Below are 14933 nucleotides of genomic sequence, written 5' to 3'. Positions count from 1 at the left end.
CAGAAACTGGCAGCTCAGTCCCATACAACTGAGGAGTGGAGAAGGTAGTCAGGCTTCCTGCAGACTTTGCAAGAGTTGGTTCTTGTCATTTGTCAGTTGCTCCTACAGCAGCCTCAGTGAAACTTCCTAAAGAGATTTTCTGCTCTCCAAATCAGAACATTTAGTCAAAGTTTAATGGAGCATTATAAGATATAAGAGTCAGAGGAGTTTGGGGAGGTGGACTTCATACTTAAGGATTCAGGATGGCTGCTAATGGTGGAACAATAAATTAAGTTCACTGGCTTCCTGAAGTTCAAAGTCCAAAGTCAATTTACTATTAAAGTACATATGGTGTATGTTACTATATGAATCTCTAGGCTGTATATGGTGACATATATCTATTTTAACAATAAATTGACTTTGAACTTCAGGAAGCCAGTGAACTTAATAATTAAATATAACTGTGAATAGAATGACAGCCTTTTAACTGTTGTACCCCCTTTCTGCATGGTTCTGCCCAGCATGGTGAAGTGAAACATAAGCACAAAATACTCTGCAGATGCTGGGGTCAAAACAAAACTCACAACATGCTGGAGGCACTCAGCAGGTCGGGCAGCCACCTGTGGAAACGATGAGTCAATGTTTCGGTCCTGACAAAGGGTTCTGGCCCAAAACGTTGACTGACCATTTCCACGGATAACGCCTGACCTGCTGAGTTCCTCCAGCGTGTTGTGAGTGGTGAAGTGAATTGTCTATCTGAGACCTTCCCAATCTACTTTGGATTCTTTCTCCTGCTACAATCCACATTTAGATCATTAAGTGGGGCAGCAGGATTAAGGCCTATGAGGGCAGAGGAGCAAGATTGGAACAAGGTTGGAATAGTGATTTTAATATCTTTTTAATCATGTAGACAGAATGATATAGAATAGTTCCACAGTGGGACCTGGGGAAAGATCAGTTTGTTTTCAAAAGAGTGTTAATGGAAAGCGAAAGAAGACTACTTGGGAGCAATAAATGAAAAACAATGATTATGAAGGTATTAAGAGGTTGATATTTATTAAAATCACAGCTGTCAGGTACCAGCCTTCTATTTCTTACCCTCCAAGATTTCAATTTATTCTGGAATCTCAAGCACTAATATACTTGCAACAGACAATGCAACAAAAACGGAACTGCAGGAAGAATCCAGCCAATCTGGCAGCCTCTGTGGAAAGAGAAACCAGTCAACATTTTTCCATCAGTAATCCTTCCCCAAAACTGGGGGAAGAGTGGGTGTGTTTACAGTTTACAGATTCCATCACCTACAGTTTTATTACAAAGTACAGTATGAATCCTTCAATATTCAGATCACCCTGTGCACTTACTGTAGTCCATGTGGTAACAGCACTGGAATAAAAACACTTTGACAGTATTAGGAAGTATGACCTCAGGGCATGACCACGTCATGTACCACCCCTAGGCATGTAGATGTCATGTACAATCTCTGGGCATGACCACGTCACATACAATCCCTGGACAAGACCATGTCACGTACAATCTCTGGGCATGACATGTACCACCTCTAGGCATAGCCGCGTCATGTACAATCTCTGGGCATGACCACGTCATGTACAATCTCTGGGCATGACCACGTCACGTACAATCCCTGGACAATACCACGTCACGTACAATCTCTGGGCATGACATGTCATGTACAATCTCTGGGCATGACCACGTCACGTACAATCCCTGGACAAGACCACGTCATGTACCACCCCTAGGCATGACCACATCATGTACAATCTCTGGGCATGACCACGTCACGTACAATCCCTGGACAATACCACGTCACGTACAATCTCTGGGCATGACATGTCATGTACAATCTCTGGGCATGACCACGTCACGTACAATCTCTGGGCATAACCACGTCATGTACCACCCCTAGGCATGACCACATCATGTACAATCTCTGGGCATGACTACGTCACATACAATCTCTGGGCAAGACCACGTCACGTACAATCTCTGGGCATGACCACGTCACATACAATCCCTGGACAAGACCACGTCACGTACAATCTCTGGGCATGACATGTACCACCCCTAGGCATGGCCGCGTCATGTACAATCTCTGGACAATCCACATACAATCCCTGGACAAGACCACGTCACGTACAATCTCTGGGCATGACCACGTCATGTACAATCTCTGGGCATGACCACGTCACGTACAATCTCTGGGCATAACCATGTCACGTACCACCCCTAGGCATGACCACATCACGTACAATCTCTGGGCATGACCGCATCACATACAATCTCTGGGCATGACCACGTCACATACAATCTCTGGACATGACATGTCATGTACAGTCTCTGGACGTGACCACATCATGTACAATCTCTGGGCATGACCACGTCACGTACAATCTCTGGGCATGACCACGTCATGTATCACCCCTGGGCAAGACCACGTCACATACAATCTCTGGGGATGACCGCATCACATACAATCTCTGGGCATGACCACGTCACGTACAATCTCTGGGCATGACCACATCCCATACAATCTCTGGGCATGACCACGTCATGTATCACCCTTGGGCAAGACAATGTCACATACAATCTCTGGGCAAAACCACGTCATGTATATCTCTTGGTGTTACCACATCACATGACATCTCTAAAATGAAGAAACTGTGTCTGGGATCTCTTGCTTGATACTACCCAGCTGAGGCAGCAGGTTGAGAAAACAAAATATCCAAGATTCTTAGTCAGAGTTGTAGAGCAGTACAACACAGAAACAGACTCTTCGACCAGTCCATTCTGTGCCAAACTGTTATTCTGCCTCGTGCCATTGACACACATCTGGGCTACAGACCTCCATACCTTTCCCATCCATGTACTTATCCAAACTTCTCTTTTGTTTCCTTGGTTCTACTTGGCAAAACACAATCTCATTTAGTGCGATGACTCCTGCTGAATTTACAATCAGTGGCCACTTTATTAGGTACACCTGTACACCTGCTTGATAATGCGAATATCTAATCAGCCAATCGTGTGGCAGCAACTCAATGTATATAAGCATGCAGACATGGTCAAGAGGTTCAGTTTCTGTTCAGACCAAACATTAGAATGGGGAAGAAATATGATTTAGGTGACTTTCACTGTGAAATGATTGTTGGTGCCAGACAGGGTGGTTTGAGTATTTCAGAAACTGATGATCTCTGGGGATTTTCATGCACAACAGTCTGTAGAGTTTGTAGAGAATGTTGCAAAATACAAAAAACATCCAGTGAGCGGCAGATCTGTGGGTGAAAATGCCTTCTTAATGAGAGAGGTCAGAGGGGAATGGCCAGATTGGTTCAAGGTGACAGGAAGGTGACAGTAACTCAAATAACCACACGGTGTGCAGAAGAGCATCTCTGAATGCACAACACATTGAACCTTGAAGTGGATGGGCTACAGCAGCAGAAAGCCACAAACATACACTCAGTATGCACTTCATAAGGCACAGGAGGTACATACACTACTGATGTCGGTTTGATTCAATTAAGTGACTTGTGGAATTAGGACTGAACTGATTCCCAATATGCCTTGTTCATGACCCTGTTTCCTGGTATTGTGTCCTGATTTTCAACCTACTTATTGTAAACTTCCAATGGTATTGTGTGGAATATCTTTCCTAAACCATTTCTGCATGTAACAATGACTCCCTCTCTCTGCTTGGCTTCTGTACTCTCGGCAAGGAGCTAAGGCACACTGTATCTACTGCTGAGGAGACCTGAGGCAATAGCCGGGATCTTCTATCTTACAGATCAGCTTTGCACAAGAATGTGAGATTTATTTCAAGGGGAGATAGTACAGCTTTCCCACTCCCCAGTGCCACTCAGTGAAATCATAGCTGATATGATGGTGGGCAACATCTCATATTCCATCTGGGTACCCCCCCAAACCAATGAAATGAAAATTGATTTTCTTACTTCTGGCAATTTCTTCCTCCTCACTTTCCCCATTCTCCTTTCTGGCTCACCTCTCACCCCTTCTCTTTCCCTCACCTTCCTCTGGATCTCCTTCTCCTTCTCTTTCTCCCATGGTCCACCGTCCTCTCCTGAGGGATTCCATTTTCTTCAGCCCTTTGCCTTTTCCACCTATCCCTTCTTAGCTTCCCACTTGGTATCCTGTCCCATCCATCCACCCACCCACCTTCTCTCTCACCGATCACCTGCCAGCTTGTACTCCTTCCTCTCCCCCTTCTCACTTCTTCCCCTTTCCTTTACTGTCCTGATGAAGGGTCTCAGTCCAAAACATCAACTATTTATTCCTTTCCATAGATGATACTCAACTTGCAGAGTTCATCCAGCACCTTGCCTGTATTATTCTGGATTTCTAGCATCTCTTGTAACAGTGGCCCTTATGAATCCTTTGCTGTAAACCTTGGCCCCAAAGCCTATCAATCTCAGCCTTTAATATCTAATGACTCAGTACCCATAGCCTTCGAGGATAGAAAGTTGCAAAGATGAACAAACCTTTGAGAGAAGAATTTCCTCACTATGTCTCTTTGTCTTGTGATTATTCTCTCTAATTCTTGTCAGAATCTTCCTGCTCAATCCCCTCTGGACAGTCTGCTCTTCAGCATGTTCAGCTCACATTCTTTTAAATTTCAGTAAATCAAGGCCTGATCTGTTCAGTTTTTACCCTAAACATCAACCTAGTGAGTCCAGCAGTTTGTGACCCCAGTGGTTTACAGTGTCTGCAGTCACTGGCTGGGGTCAACCTAGTGAGTCTAGCAGTTTGTGACCCCAGTGGTTTACAGTGTCTGCAGTCACTGGCTGGGGTCAACCTAGTGAGTCCAGCAGTTTGTGACCCCAGTGGTTTACAGTGTCTGCAGTCACTGGCTGGGGTCAACCTAGTGAGTCTAGCAGTTTGTGACCCCAGTGGTTTACAGTGTCTGCAGTCACTGGCTGGGGTCAACCTAGTGAGTCTAGCAGTTTGTGACCCCAGTGCCAGCAGTCACTGGCTGGGGTTCAATTCCCACCACTGTATTTAGGAAGTTTGTATGTTTTCCCTGTGGGTTCCCTCTGAATGCTCTGGTTTCCTCCCACATTCCAAAGATGTACGGGTTAGAGTTAGTAAGCTGTGGGAATGGAAATGTGACAAGACTTGAGGATAGCCCTCAGCACATCCTCGGATTTCACTGTATTTTTGGATGTACTTGTGACAAATGAAGCTTTTCTTTCTTTTCTCTCGTTCTCCCATTCTTTTTCTCGTTTCTTTCTCCACACTGCCACCAGTGCAACTACATCGCTCCTGAAGTAGGGAGAGCAAAGCTGCTCATATGACACCTCACCACCGAGCCAATGCACTGTGGTGGGAAATGGGTCGAGGCATGCAGAGCAGCAACACACTGATTCTTTAACTCACTCTCCTAGTTATCAGTAAGCTGCAGAAAGACGTAAACTCACTGGGCACAGGCCTCCCCAGCATCCGGGAAATCTTCAAGGAGCGATGCCTCCAAAAAGGCGACATCCATTATTAAGGACCCCCATCACCCAGAACAAGCCTTCGTCGCATCAGGGAGGAGCTACAGGAGCTACTGTACGATTCAGGAACAGCTTCTTCCCCTCCGCCATCTAATTTCCGAACAGACATTGAACCTATGCTTATTTGTTTCTCTTTTTGCATTACTTATTTAATTTAACTTTCAAATATATATATATGTATACTTCTTACTATAATTTATAGTTTTTTATTATTATAAATTGCAATGTACTCCTGCCGCTAACTACAAACTTCATGATGTAGTCCGGTGATATGAAACCGGAATGTGGTTCTGATTCTCAGCTTGCTTGCTCAATGCTTCCCCCCTCAATGCACATAATGGTTAACACAGCTCCCTTACAACTGGAGACTTGGCCAGAGCAACCGCTGGCTCTGTTGGCACCATTTCACAGCATTGTGCAGTGGAGAAGGTTTAATCACCATGCAATTGGCAAGTTCAGAAGAACGTATCCATGTCAAGTACTGAAAGCTTTTTTTTTGGCCAAGCTTCTTGTTCACAACAACGGCAGAAAATAAAGGTGAAATGAAAATTCGAGCTTTATTTTGACTGATGTGGACTTTAGAGTGAGCAAACTTGGCGGCAGATTTTTAGTCTCCCTTTAAGGAGAGCACAGACAGACTAAGCCCTAATTGATGTTCCTTTTTTAAATAACTAGTAGTTTGGGCCGGTGGATTAACCAAGCTGCATGTTTGTACACAATATTTTTACTTCATGCTGAAGATGTGTGCTGTCAGCTCTGACCTCCCCTCCCTGAATATACAGCCCGACAGGAGACCGAGTGATTGAGAGGTTGAGGTGAAACCTATGGGTGGTTTGGCCAGACCTTGAAGTGGCAGATGGCATTCTGTGTCTGTTAAGTGCCTGCTGTCGCCCCCACCCCTTTCCTCAGATTAATGTAGAGTTAAAAAAAACGCAATTAAGGGGATAGTGAGAGACACAAAAGGCCCACGTGCCTCTGGTGGAGCAGCCGTTTCAGAAGACAATGGGGCCATCAGCCAACCATACAAGAGACAACTGTTGCCTATGACATGGGTCTAACTGGCTTTCAAATCATTTCTCTCTTGTTGTCTTATGATTTTATCCAATTGCAAAACTGGACAAGGGTCACCTGATAGTACATCCCCTCCACCCCAGGTTTTTTTTTGAATTGCATGACTTAATACTAACTGCCTAGTTTCTGTTCCTATGGCAACCCTAATTTTATTGTTCTTTAAGTAGTGGGTGCATTATTAATCATGGGCTGGCTGTAATTGGCTCTCTTTTGAATATTCAAACTGCTTTCTTTCTCTGGTAGTAAAGACACACAAACTGCCACTTTAATTTTTTTTCCCTTCGTCTTCCTCCCTCGCCGAGCTCAAAGAAACAGAGTCTGAGGCTACAATACTTAGCAAGCTTGCAATTACGTTTGTTAAACTTTTTTCCCCAAGTTGTCAATAAAGTTAATAGAACTCCTCCAGTCACGGAGTGGGGTGCAGCAGTATCAGGACAAGATTTGGGAAGGATTTCCTGGGCTATTCCCTTTGAAGAAACATTAGTATGTTCAAAGTTCTTTAGGGCTTAAGTTTAATGCCCTGTAGATGGAGGTTTTCTGCACTAATAAATCAGGCTGTTATGTCAGCCCCATTAAAGGCAAGATGTACAGTACATCCCCAGATTACCGAGGGGTTTTGTTCTCAGAAATCTGTCCATATCACGATTTTCCTTATTGTGAACCCTTGAAAAAAATTGATAATATTTGTTGTTTCTTCTGCATTTTGTGTTTACAGACATCCCACCCTGCAAAAACTCATTTCAGGGAGGTAGCACCATCAATTTGCGGGAGACTCCCGGAACTTCCGGGAGAGGTGGGATGTCTGCAATAGAGTAGCTCCTTAACAGCCAGCCAGCTAGTTTAAATAACATCAGCTATGCTAATGAACGAATGACACCTGTTAAACTCACCTCAACATGTCTTTTACATTTTAACCCACCATGAAAAGTCACTGTTGCAAACAGTGCAGCGAGCAACACTGTCATTATTTTTTACCCCTATTAGGCAGGGGTACACTTTAGTGTAGTCTGGGGTGAAGTACGTTTTATATTTTCTTTTTTTGGAACACTCTGCCATGGTGCTCCCTCTCTCTCTTGCTTGCTCGCTCTCTCGCGCTCCCTCTTGCTCTCTCTCAAAAAAAAATCGATTTCCGGGATATTGTATATAATTTGCGAGCATCAGGGAGCCACTATCAATATGCGGGAGACTCCCAGAACTTCTGGAAGAGGTGGGATGTCTGAGTTTAATTTGCTTTTCCCTCACATAATACGATAAGGGTGACTTTTCAAGTGATCAGCAGTGATTTATGAAACTCCGAAAGGATGAATTCCCATTATCAAGCTGCAGTAACTCAGGGGTCCACCGTGGATGCACTTACCAGAACTGCTTCTGAAAACAAAAATTATTGAATGTAATAATTAAATATAACTGTGAATAGAATGACAGCCTTTTAACTGTTGTACCCTCTTTCTCTATGGTTCCACCTAGGGTGGTGAAGTGAACTGTGTGTCTGAGAATGTTGTTATGGAGTCAGTGCCTCACACTGTTTGGGGAAGGGGACACCATATCAGGCAGTATTAGGAGATCCTGCTTTACTGTGTGAGTGAGTCAGGGTTGACCATGGTTGTCTAGATACACAGGCCTGGGCAGTACGATGTGGAGAGCAAGCTGTTGCCCATGTGGCAGGCTCCCCCTCTCCACGCAGTTGATGAATCCAAAGGAATGGCAGAGATTGATACAATCTGATATCAGCAGCATCGTAGGAGTTGCCAGTCAGTGTTGAACTCAACGTAGAACCGCCTTAGGGACTACACCTCCAAATATTTCCTCAGGGTTTACGCCTGAAGCCTTCCTGTGCTGCAAGACAGCAGAGGTTTGAGATCAGAGTTTTCCTTCTCCAAGGTGAGCTGCCAACCATGGCCAATGAGCTCCAACTCTCTGAAGCAGCTGGTTTCAAGGAGCCAGTAACCCGCCTTTGCCCCTTCTCCTGTCAGTAAAAATGGTTCCTTCAGGCTTAGTAGCTGAACCACATGCGAAGGCCAGGAGCTGGACTTGGTTGTCAGAGGATTTTTGAGATATACACCTTTGGAAGCATTTAATAGGTAGTGGGAGCTTGTCCCCATTACCACCCGCGGCTATAACAACCTTACAGGATCTCTGGCCCGCGTATTCTATGACAATCAAATGTTTTGGAGAACAGGTAGGGTGGGAGCCAGTAAGCTTTTCCTTGGAGGGAAGGAACAAAGGAAAATCATTTCAGGATTCTGTATTTTCCAGCAAGCATTCTCCTTGCCACAGCTCACAGTGACATTTTACACATTGTCTAGACCACATAATACAAGGTGCAAGCGGTCCGTTGTCCAGGGTTGCTTTTATAGTGTATGTGTGCCACAATTAGATAAGGGTGTTTGAAAGCACACTCAAAGAGAATTGTTCATCTGGGAGAAGGAAAACTCTGATCTCAACCTCCACTGCCTTGCGGCAATACCCACTCATTTCAAAAATAGGCAGGGAAAGGACCAAGTTAAGTGTAGTTCAACTGGGGTGCGAAGATCATCCAGACATTGAGGAGTGAAGTGATAACAGGATAGAGGAGAATGTTTGCAGAGATATTACTTATGATTATGTTATAGGAGAGCAGTATCTCAGGTGAGGCCTATTATTTAACATATCTACTTGTTGATTTAAAGTGACAATTGAGAGTCCCCAGAGTGTGCTGGCAATCTCCCACCCCACCTCAGCTTTTTATTAAATGAGATTCAATGCATTGACGCTGAGCAATAAAAGGCAGATTGTAGCCTTCCTCAAAATTTCATTTCTTTGCTTCCAGACCCGGCCTCCTGACCCCTGACCCGTCCCAGCTGAGCGAGGATGACCTCCCCAGTGACCTGCAGTCCCTGTCCTGGCTGACATCTGTCGACGTGCCCCGCTTACAGCAGATGGCCACAGGTAGAATGGATTTTAACCTGAACACCCAGAATCCGACACTGACAACACAAACAGGTATCACTGAAGCTGCAGGTTGTAATGCGTTCATGGTTAGTGCTGGCGACAGTCATTTTGGACAGGAAATGTGAGTTATTTCATGTGACTGAAACTCATGGAATCCCTTACAGAGTAGAATGGTTAATCCCAAGTAATCTCTGTCAGCCAAGGTCTTATGAACAGACTGAGAATATCCAGTTTATAGAGAGTAATATTCAGAATATTCAAATTCTCATTTGGCCGGAAGCAGTATTTGGGTGGACTCTACTTGAGGAGAATATTCATGCCCACATGATATTGCTGTAGTCAGCTTCCATGTATGAAGCGCATTTCATATTATACTGTATATCTGTAGTTTTCTACTCGATCCATCCTGTTCCCCCTCTACCCACTAAGTCCTCCACTTCCCACACCTCACCACACTTCAGCCTCTCGCTAGTGCCCACTGCTTCATGAGGTGATCTCCAGCCAAAGGAGCAGTGGTCACTAACGGAGTGTGGCTCTGATTCCCAGCCACAGTTTGTGCCAGCTACTTGGAGCGTTAAGTCCTGGGTTCCCAATTCACCTTTCTGGTGAAGGAAGTATCACTCCTCATTGCTAGGGTGAAGATTACGAGGAGTGGACCTGCCTTCTCCACTTCTCATTGTGCCATCTTATACTGCTCAGGTAAGTTAATTGAATAAAGTTTCAGTTTCGGCGGTCAATTCCTGCACGCTTACTAGTGCTCTGGCTGTTACTCCCCCCGCACCCTCCCGCCCTTCACCGTGCCCTTTTCACATCTTGGCATACATCAACTCAAGAGTATCTTAGAACATAGAAGATTGAATAGTACAGCACATTACAGGCCCTTTGGCTCACAATGTTGTGCCGACCCTCAAACCCTGCCTCCCATATAACCCCCCCACCTTAAATTCCTCCATATACCTGTCTAGTAGTCTCTTAGACTTCACTAGTGTATCTGCCTCCACCGCTGACTCAGGCAGTGCATTCCACGCACCAACCACTCTCTGAGTAAAAAAACCTCCCTCTAATACCCCCCCTTGAACTTCCCACCCCTTACCTTAAAGCCATGTCCTCTTGTATTGAGCAGTGGTGCCCTGGGGAAGAGGTGCTGGCTATCCACTCTATCTATTCCTCTTAATATCTTGTACACCTCTATCATGTCTCCTCTCATCCTCCTTCTCTCCAAAGAGTAAAGCCCTAGCTCCCTTAAACTCTGATCATAATGTATACTCTCTAAACCAGGCAGCGTCCTGGTAAATCTCCTCTGTACCCTTTCTAATGCTTCCACATCCTTCCTATAGTGAGGTGACCAGAACTGGACACAGTACTCCAAGTGTGGCCTAACCAGAGTTTTATAGAGCTGCATCATTACATCGCGACTCTTAAACTCTATCCCTCGACTTATGAAAGGTAACACCCCATAAGCTTTCTTAACTACCCTATCTACCTGTGAGGAAACTTTCAGGAATCTGTGGACATGTACCCCCAGATCCCTCTGCTCCTCCACACTACCAAGTATCCTGCCATTTACTTTGTACTCTGCCTTGGAGTTTGTCCTTCCAAAGTGTACCACCTCACACTTCTCCGGGTTGAACTCCATCTGCCTCTTCTCAGCCCACTTCTGCATCCTATCAATGTCTCTCTGCAATCTTCGACAATCCTCTACACTACCCACAACACCACCAACCTTTGTGTCGTCTGCAAACTTGCCAACTCACCCTTCTACCCCCACATCCAGGTCATTAATAAAAATCACAAAAAGAGGTCCCAGAACAGAACCTTGTGGGACACCACGAGTCACAACCCTCCAATCTGAATGTACTCCCTCCACCATGACCCTCTGCCTTCTGCAGGCAAACCAATTCTCAATCCACCTGGCCAAACTTTCCTGGATCCCATGCCTTCTGACTTTCTGAATAAGCCTACCGTGTGGAACCTTGTCAAATGCCTTACTAAAATCCATATAGATCACATCCACTGCACTACCGTCATCTCCTCAAAGAACTCTATCAGGCTTGTTAGACACGATCTGCCCTTCACAAAGCCATGCTGACTGTCCCTGATCAGACTGTGATTCTCTAAATGCCTATAGATCCTATCTCTAAAAATCTTTTCCAACAGCTTTCCCACCACAGACATAAGGCTCATTGGTCTATAATTACCTGGACTATCCCTACTACATTTTTTGAACAAGGGGACAGCATTCACCTCCCTCCAATCCTCTGGCACCATACCTGTGGACAACAAGGACATAAAGATCCTAGCCAGAAGTTCAGCAATCTCTTCCCTCGCCTCGTGGAGCAGCCACCTCACTTGTCACCCATGGTTCCTTCACCTACCATTCTTTATCTTTCTCACCAGCACAAATCTGTCCCTAACATCGTGCAGGAGATCTCTAAACATCGACCACATGTCCATAGTACATTTCCCTGCAAAAACATCATCCCAATTCACACCCGCAAGTTCTAGCCTTACAGCCTCATAATTTGCCTTTCCCCAATTAAAAATTTTATCGTCCTCTCTGATTCTATCCTTTTCCATGATAATGCTAATGGCCAGGGAGCAGTGGTCACTGTCCCCCAGATGCTCACCCACTGAGAGATCTGTGACCTGACCCAGTTCGTTACCTAGTACTAGATCTAGTATGGCATTCCTCCTAGTTGGTCTGTCAACATACTGTGACAGGAATCCGTCCTGGACACACTTAACAAACTCTGCCCCATCTAAACCCTTGGAACTAATCAGGTGCCAATCAATATTAGGGAAGTTAAAGTCACCCATGATTACAACCCTGTTATTTTTGCACGATTCCAAAATCTGCCTCCTAATCTGCTCCTCTGTATCTCTGCTGCTACCAGGGGGCCTATAGAATACCCCCAATGGAGTAACTGCTCCCTTCCTGTTCCTGACTTCCACCCATACTGACTCAAAAGAGGATCCTGCTACATTACCCACCCTTTCTGTAGCTGTAATAGTCCCTGGCCAGTAATGCCACCCCTCCTCCCCCTTTTCCCCCCTCTCTATGCCTTTTAAAGCACTGAAATCCAGGAATATTGCGTGCAGAACTTTTTGCATGCAGAAAAAGTTCCGGTTAAACCATTAGACTATAAGGTACAGCAGCAGAATTAGGCCATTCAGTTCATTGAGTGTGGTCCACCATTCAATCATGACTGATTTTTATTTTCAACCCCATTCTTCTATTTTCTCCCTGTAACTCTTAACCCCCTTATCAATCATGAACCTATCAGCCTCTGCCTTAAATACACCTTCTGTGGCAATGAATTCCACAGATTCACCTCCTCTGTTCTAGTGAGACATCCCTCTATTCAATAGTTCAAGACTATGCCGCAGATCCTAGACTCTCCTACTAATGGAAACATCCTCTCCTCTCCCATTCTACCCAGGCTTCTCAGTATCTGGTAGGTTTAATGAGATTCCCTCTCCACCCCACCCCCCATCCTTCTAAACCAGGGGTTCCCGATTTTTCTATGTCATGGACCTCTTCCATTCACCGAGGGGCTTGGGAAACCCCTGTTCTAAGCTCAAACTCAGTGACTGGTCTACCGCAGAGAAGCAATAAGAAGAGACTGCACGAGGAATGGTGGGAGATGGAGTCACTTTCTCACCACCCTTCATCACTGACATACCACTTGGTGACTACAGGGGTGACAAGTTTCTTGCCAGTTTTCCATTGCATAGAATACTATAATGTCAGCTGGGAGTGCAGGAACACTTCCAGGAATTTGGAGAAATGTTAAATCTGGTGCAAATTAAATTCTCAGTCATCACATCTATGTGAACTTTTACGTATCGCACCAGGTTTTACGTTCAGTCTGATGGAGTACTTCTGCTTAATTCTCACTTTGAACGGATTCTCGTAGGCCTAGTTCTCCATGACATGCTGACCCCAACTTCAGTACAAGGGACCATGATCCAGGTGCAAGCATCCATGCAGCACGGCATTATGGGAATGAACACCATGGCAACTCATGGACAAAGTGTAAGTTCCCAGTGACATCCAAGTTGATTTGTAATGATATTGAATAAACACTGATTTTTAAAATGTACAAAGAGATCAATAGTATTCATCTTCATGACTATTTTACTAAGGAAGAGGATGTTGACAAAATGTAAGTGGAAATAGAAATGATAGAGCAAATAGATTAATGAAGATTAATATGCAGGATTTAAGCAAATGATTGGCTATGCTCTGAGTCATCATCATCATTAAGTGCCGTGTTGTATAACATGTTGGCGCGTGGCCAAGTGGTTAAGGCGTTCGTCTAGTGATTCAAAGGTCACTAGTTTGAGCCTTGGCTGAGGCAGCGTGTTGTATCCTTGAGCAAGGCACTTAACCACACATTGCTCTGCGACAACACTAGTGCCAAGCTGTATGGGCCCTAGTGTCCTTCGCTTGGACAACCTCGGTGGCGTGGAGAGGGGGGACTTGCAGCATGGGCAACTGCCGGTCTTCCATACAACCTTGCCCAGGCCTGCCCCCTGGAAACCTTCCAAGGTGCAAATCCATGGTCTCATGAGACTAACGGATGCCTATATATATATATATATATATATATATAACATGGATGATCATGGTCGACCTTCTCTTTCCTCAGTACGTCCCAGAAACTCCAGCTGCTGTTTCCTGATTGATGACCTCAGTTTGCTTCTTATTCTGGCTTTTCACAACACTTCCTCACTTGTTACTCAATCCTTCCACGATATTTACATCATTCTTCTGAAAAGCCACATTCCTGCAGCTTCGAGTCTTCTCTCATTTTGCTTTGAGATTGTCCAGCATTCGCTTCCATATTTTATTGTGGAATGAACGTAGCACAACACTCTAAGTTTCATACCCATAGAAATTACGATATTCTTTAGTGTCTGTTTAAACACTCAAATGTGCATTTAGCAATCCCAACCCTTCTAATTTCAACATCCATCCCATGTTGTCATATCAGATGTTGTCATGCTCCCTAAGTAATTGAACTTCCATGTTTGTTTAACTCTTTCATTGCCCACTCTCAATTTGTGTTTCTGTATGGTTAAGTCAAATGATTTGCAATCTAATTGATAAGAAGGAGGTGGGGTGGGGGTGCGGGTAGCGGTAGCAGAAGCCATAGTCTCCTAACCATCTCAGGATATGCAGGAGGTTCCAGCAGACTGGGAAATGGGAATGTATCACCCTTTATTCAAGAAAGGGTACAAGAACATCATTAGTAACTGCAGGCTGGTCAGTTTAACATCAGTATTAGTAAAGCCTTAACAAAAACCAGGACACAATTACTGAGTACTTGGTAAGGTTTGTAATTAATTAGATTTTTCAATTTTCTGAAAGGCAGGTAGTGGTTGATGAGGCCAACTGAATTTTTTGAATAAGTAACAATAGAT

At 44.7% G+C, this 14933-nt stretch overlaps 1 protein-coding gene across 3 annotated transcripts in view; it reads left to right on the top strand.

Annotated features, from left to right (window-relative positions):
- The window catches only part of foxn4 (forkhead box N4), a 63945-nt gene that overhangs the window by 15897 nt on the left and 33115 nt on the right, over positions 1-14933 (top strand). For 2 of the 3 annotated variants that reach the window (XM_063034195.1, XM_063034193.1), the window contains 2 exons: positions 9385-9557; positions 13424-13542. In XM_063034195.1, coding sequence (XP_062890265.1) covers positions 9385-9557; positions 13424-13542 — 292 coding nt within the window. The remainder of the gene's footprint in view (positions 1-9384; positions 9558-13423; positions 13543-14933) is intronic. The other variant, XM_063034194.1, reaches the window with a different exon arrangement.

The sequence above is a fragment of the Mobula hypostoma genome, chromosome 27 (assembly GCF_963921235.1).
Source record: "Mobula hypostoma chromosome 27, sMobHyp1.1, whole genome shotgun sequence".
NCBI lineage: Eukaryota > Metazoa > Chordata > Chondrichthyes > Myliobatiformes > Myliobatidae > Mobula > Mobula hypostoma.
Note: the sequence above shows the minus strand (reverse complement) of the source record. Positions and strands in the feature narration are given on the sequence as shown.